Source organism: Tupaia chinensis, unplaced genomic scaffold, assembly GCF_000334495.1.
Source record: "Tupaia chinensis unplaced genomic scaffold, TupChi_1.0 Scaffold145519_1, whole genome shotgun sequence".
In the NCBI taxonomy this organism is placed as follows: domain Eukaryota; kingdom Metazoa; phylum Chordata; class Mammalia; order Scandentia; family Tupaiidae; genus Tupaia; species Tupaia belangeri.
The window spans coordinates 701,880-708,258 of NW_006205376.1; the positions used below are offsets into that span (position 1 = coordinate 701,880).

A 6,379-nucleotide genomic window follows, 5' to 3' on the forward strand; every position below is an offset into this window, starting at 1 on the left:
ATGCCGCTGGTCTCCCACGTAGTCGCCCGCGGTTCAAGTCCAAGCCACCTGGTCTGGGACTCAAACTGCGTTTGGCCACGTGGGAGTCCAGTGCCCTTAACCACCATGCCATCTGTTGGCCCCTAGGGACATATAATTAAATAAAGTATAAAATGCATTATGTATGACATTAGTATTTCAGTAGGCTTTCCATTTGGATCCTTAGGCTCATGACTATAATAGCATTGGGAGTGGGTAGAGGCAATGTAGGTAACTTTCTGTCAGTAGTTCATATTGATTCTTGAAATACTTTGAGACGTGCATGTTCAGTCCGGGTGGGGGAAACCATATTTGTATAGTGAAGATGAATTTTAAAAGCAACTCATGTTGCTTTCAGTTATAAGATATTCAAGTGTTTGGGAGGAATTATTTTTCCAAGCTCCTTTCTAGGGTTATGTTATACAATATATTTAGGTGCCTTCCAAAATCTGTTTACCTGATTTTCCTTCATTGTAGTTCTAAAGGAGATGAATAAAAATATCTAGAGATCTGAAAATGAATATTTAAATAGTTTCAGGAATAAAAAGTACAAAAGAAGACTGGTTAAAATGTGTAACTGCGAAGAAAAGGATACAGGAAGCCTGCCAAGAAATAGGTAAAATTATCTATTTAAATTTGTATTTTGCTTACCTCCCAGTTCATATGCAGGTTGGATTATGGTTCTGGTAAAATCTTATGTTGTTTTCCTTGTCCTTTTTTCAATTATTCAGTGTTGGTATTTATGAGTGAGAGGAGGGCATTGTCCTGTTCTCTTTGTCAGTGTGTGGACTGGGAAGTGGTGATCGTCCCCTTTTATCAGTAGCATAATCATTATCAAAATAGGTCAGATAAAGGGTTCGAATGATTCTCTCTTACAGAACCAGACGATAAATACTTCACATTTTCTAGGTCATAGGTTCTGATACTCAACTACAGCCCTGGATTGAAGAAATAGCTGTAGATAATATATAAATGATACGTATAGTGTGCATTTTATTTAAGCTTTCCTCACCTAAATAGGCAGCTGGTTGGACTTGGTCTGCAGGCCACAATTAGCTAGACCTGCTGCTGCCCCCCACATTAATTACATGACTCATATATTAATTTGTTAGATCCTCAGAACAAGGTAGGTGATGGTATTCTCATTTTGTAGTTGAGAGGTTCTGTCATTTGAATTAAGCAAGTTTGCCAGTATCTCTTTGAATAGGGACTCGAACCGTGTTTCCTGTCTTCAAAGTCTGCTAAATCTGGTATTTTGGCAGTGAGAGACTGATCCTCCTAGACTATATATATATATATATATATATAGGGAAGAGATTTGTGGTGAGGGCCAGCTGGAAAAACTAGACTTTTTGTCTGCTTTAGTCAGTGGAATGAGTATGCATTGCTTTTAGAGTTTGGTGTTGAGAACTAGAAGCTAGAGCAGGGAGTTTTATTATAGTTTGGGTTAAGTGAATAGGCAAAGAAGTGTTCAGAATCTCTCAAAACATGCATATAGGAAAAAATGAAGTTGAGTCAAAAAAGAAATGTACTCTTAATTAAGAACAAGAAAATGAGAGCTGTGGGAGATGTAGAAAATACCTCTTAAGTTGGAATACAGAAAGCCGAAAACGAAAGATAGGAACGATCATAAAGATGGGGGCAAGAAAGGTACTTAGAAGCATGATGGTTTTAAATATTATCTCAGAGAGGGACGTAAAAATGGAAAGTTATCTGTTGAGAACATATATGATAATAACTTTGGATTAATAGTGTCTTCATGCTGGGAAAATTAATTTTCTGTGCTGTAATGTATAGCCATTGAATATATACAAAAATAATAAAATGAAAAAAGTAAGTATGGGACCAGGAGTTAGTGTAATGGCTATGTCGCTGGACTTCCACTTAGTCGACTGCGGTTCGAGTTCTGGACCCAGCGGCTTAAACTCAGGCCGGATGCGTGTGCGTGTGTGCCCAAGATCCCGAGAGGAGGATGGAGGAGAAGGGATTATGGTGTGGCCATCCCCCCTGGGGGTTGATTTCTCGCTTTCTATCTCTCTGTCTCTCTCTGTCTTTCTGGCGAGCGCACGCACCCTATAGCAAAAATAAATAAGTAAATAAAAATAAAAAATAAAAACCTCTCAAAAAAAAAGTATCTTAGAGAAAGTGAGAGGCATATTTGGAATCTGAAATTGAAGATACTCAGAAGTCACATGACACAGATGGACCAGAGAGGTTCAGAGGTGTGAACTAAATAAATGGCAGACGTCAGACAGCCATAAGCAGAATGAGCGGAAAAACAGTCAGTGTGGGACAGCAAGCTTAAGAATCGTGATGAAAAGAAAAAACAAACGGGGGAATTAGTAAGATTAGACCCGAAACTGGATGATACAAAGCAAGAAACAAGCCATGCACTCTATCCAAGTGTGAGAAAACCGAATTCAAAAGAGGAGGCAAAGGAACTCTGGTGGCACCACCTGGGCATACAAAGGACAATCTGCAGCTGCTAGAAGTGACTCAGGAGAGTGGATACACAGAGGAAGTTTAAACTTATACCTACGACCAGGAGGCTGGGTTAAAATGAACCAGCTATAGGGACCAGCAGTTAGCGTAATGGCTATGTCGCTGGACTCCCATGTAGTCAATAGCGGTTCACGTCCCGGACCCGGTGGCTTAGAACTCACGCCGGGCACGTGTGCATGCATGCCCAAGATCCCGAGAGGAGAATGGAGGAGAAGGGATTGCGGCATGGCCATCCACCCCACCAGGGAGGGATTTCTCACTTTCTGTCTCTCTGTCTCTGTCTGGTGAGCGCACGCGCCCTATAGCAAAAAAATCTCAAAAAATAATTAAAAATAAATAAATAAAATGAACCAGCTGTAAGGTGACACAAAAACAAGTGTCACGGACTCGTAAACACCCATTAAGAAAAAGCCACATCTAAATTGGTAGTAAACATTGGAGTGTAGATGGAACAAGTTGTGAAATGATCAGTTTGGGTGAGATAAAGAGATGAGAAGGTGACAGGACTCCTTGGAAAGCAGCTTAGAGGTCCAACTTGGGCATCAGCATAACTAGTCTAGAATAGAAGTAAAGATGGAAGTAGAAGCATTTTTAAAACAGAAGACAGACTATTTGGCCCACTCAGCAGAAAGAGGAAAAACAAGACTGCATTCTCCAGAAAGGAATGGCTGGAACAGGAAAAAAAAAAAATTTTACACATAGGTACTCCAAATGGGGATTATGGTTAAGAGAGACACATGTTGAAATGAACAGAAGTAGGAAAAGCAGGGCTCATGAGTTGAAAGGATAGTGATGCTGATGCACAACGAGATGATCTGACGTAAGAGGAAAGACAGGCCTGTTTTTAGAATATTTAGTACATGGTAAGACCAGCATTTACCTTGATACTCCCTGTGGCTCATACTTGGGTTTCTTATTGCTAGGTAACATGGCTGTTAAAAAGGTCATATTCATATTGATGTGTGCAGTGGTAGATTTTTCTGGGTACAGGTAAGGATAGAACAGAGTGGCCTTAGCCAGTGAAGAGAGGGGTGAAAATAGAAAACTGTCTCTAGGGCCAGCTGGTGGCTTGGGGGTTAAGGTGGCTGGGCCCAATGTGGCTGACTGCACAGTTTGAGTCTCTCACCCAGGGGCTTGAAAAACCTGCCAGGCATATGTACATGCATGCCCAAAATTCCAAGAGAATGGAGGAGAAAGGATTGTGGTATGGCCCTCTCCCCAGAAGGTGATTTCTCACTCTCCCTCTTAAAACACATCCACCGTATAGCAAGGTTTTTTTGTTTGTTTTTTGGGGTGGGTTTTTGTTTTGTTTTGTTGTTGTTGTTGTTGTTAAAATTGTCTCTGAGGGACTAGCAGTTAGCATAATGACTATGTCGCTGAACTCCCATGTAGTCAACTGCAACTGCAGTTCGGGTCCCGGACCCGGTGGCTTAAACTCACACCAGGCGCGTGTGTGTGCATGCCCATGATCCTGAGAGGAGAATGGAGAAGAGTTTGCGGCATGTCCGTCCCCCCAGGGGGGTGATTTCTCACTTTCTATCTCTCTGTTTGTCTCTGTCTTTCTGGTGAGTACACGCGCCTTATAGCAGAAACCTCTCTCGTCTCTAAAAAAGGCAAGATGTCATGTGTGCCTAATTTGTAATTGTATAGGCATAGAGCCATATCATTTGTTAAACTTTTGCTTAACTCGTTGCCCTGATGTGTGTGTGTGTGTGTGTGTGTGTGTGTGTGTGTTTAATTTTTTCTACAAGCAAGGGAGCCAGAGAGAGAGTATCCCTAACAGGGTCTTGATGCTGTGTTCTTCCCACATCCGAAGCCAGTCCCAGATCCTGGATATTTGCACATGCCCAATTTCATCAGGAAAGTTTCTAGTCACCAACCTGGAACCTTCTCATATGAGTCAGCCTTTGCAGAACCTTGTGTTTTCACAAATGCCGTATCATAGTCCAGCCTCCTTTACCCTAATTTTTTAACTCCACAGGTAAATGTATATTTTCCCTGTTAGTTTTTGTTAAGAGGTTTTTTGCCATAGGGCATATGCAGTCTCCAGAGAGAAGAAAGAAACAGACAGGAAGAGGGAAAGTGAGAAATCACCACCCAGAGGGGATGGCCACATCACATTGTCTTCTCCATTCTCCTCTTGGGATCTTTGACATGTATGCACACATGCCTGGTGTGATTTTCAGGCTACTGGGTCTGGGACTCGAACTGTGGTCGGCCATGTGGGAGTCCAGCGATATAACTCCTACACCCTATGCTAGCCTCTGTTCCTCTCAATTTTGATTGATTAAATATTGGGTGACAGCTAACATTAATAAATAAGTAAAATTTTTGTTTCCTTAGATAACAATGTTAATGCAAGACTCTCCAAAAGAAGCTTCAGTGCAGAAGGATTTGAGATGCTACAAAACCCAGTAAAAGATTCAAAAGCAATGTTTCAGACCTACAAACAGATGTACTTGGACAAGAGAAGCAGAAGCCTTGGTAGCAGTCCTGTAAAGTAATCACTAGACATGGCTCTGTCACTTTCTATTCAGAATATTTTGGAAATACTCAATTCCCATGATAAGCTAAGAGTTTAGTTACCACTTAGGTTATGTATTTCTCTGAAGTTGCTCAAATAAAATAGCTTGAAAGCTTTGTGGGTAAGCCAGACATAAGAAATAGATGGCATTTCTCAGGGAAACTAAGGTATTTGAACTTCTACATTGTTGAACCATGTGTACCATTATTTTAAAAAGAATGCTTATACAAATCTTACTTTGAAATGCCAACTATTCATTTGGAGGAAGGACTGTTCTTCACTTAAGGACTTGTTTATTTTACTGGGACTGTATATTTCTGTTTCTAAACTGCATTAGCAAAACTTATTTTTCAGAAATGCCCACTGTGAATGTCAAAGTATATTCTTAAGTATTTTGTATGTAATTGTAAACTTTTTTTCAGAAACCTTGTTTTATACTTGTTAAACTGAACATAATTTTTGGATAATGTTGTAATATTACTTTTCATACTTGTAATAAACATTTATTTTTTAAAAAGACTACATTGGACATCTTTGTGGCTGAATTCCTTTTTTTTTTATTTCCTACCCTCACAACAGGACACATTTTGGAAAGGTGTTTGGGGAAGGTGAAATGTCAATTAAGAGGATCAACCTGTGGTGCAGTGGTTAGGTGCTGTACATGGAAAGTCAGTTCCCACATGGCCCAACTGTGGTATGAGTCTTGGCCCCAGTGGCCTGAGAAACAGGTCAGTTGTGTGTGCATACATGCCCAGAATCCAGTCATTTAACTCTTTAAGAGTAGATGTTTTCAATTTGCCACATAGGTAAGAGGGCAGAAATTTTACTAATTTCAAGAAACAGGCAAAAATTGTTTAAATGGTTTTTGCCTTGTTTCCTAAAACTTGTAAAAAAAAAATTTCTGGGTACTCATGTGCACTCAGTGTGTTTCAGACTGACTGGGACACAGACTCAAACCACTGACAACCATGTGGAATCCAGTTCCTCATGTGCAGCACATTACTGTTAGACACACATGGCCAACCAGTTCAAACCTAAGACCCAATGGCTTGAAACTCATGCTGGGCACATGTGCGTGCATGCCCAAAGTTCTGGGCAGAGAATAAAGAAAAATTAATTGTGATGTGACCATGTCCCCTGGATAGTGGTTTCTCACTTTCCCAATTTCTGTTCTTGTCTGTCTCTCTTTCTCTCCTTCCATCTCCACCCTCTCTCCCTGGAGAGCACAGGCGCCCTATGGCGAAAACGAAAGAACTCATCAATAAGTTGGAGTTTGGAAATCTTATAGCTAGTTTAGTCCTTTTTTTTAAAAAAAGAGATTTTTGCTATAGTGCG

General features: G+C 40.5%; 1 protein-coding gene across 14 annotated transcripts in view; it reads left to right on the forward strand.

The window, feature by feature from the left end:
* Window positions 1-5,564, forward strand: part of RESF1 (retroelement silencing factor 1) — a 41,538-nt gene extending 35,974 nt beyond the window's left edge. For 12 of the 14 annotated variants that reach the window (XM_006168061.3, XM_027768107.1, XM_027768113.1 and 9 more), the window contains 2 exons: window positions 551-634; window positions 4,864-5,564. In XM_006168061.3, coding sequence (XP_006168123.1) covers window positions 551-634; window positions 4,864-5,024 — 245 coding nt within the window. In that variant the 3' untranslated portion in view covers window positions 5,025-5,564. Of the gene's footprint in view, window positions 1-495; window positions 635-4,863 lie in introns of all 14 variants that reach the window. The other 2 variants (XR_003547821.1, XM_027768114.1) reach the window with 2 other exon arrangements.
* Window positions 5,565-6,379: the final 815 nt, after the last annotated feature.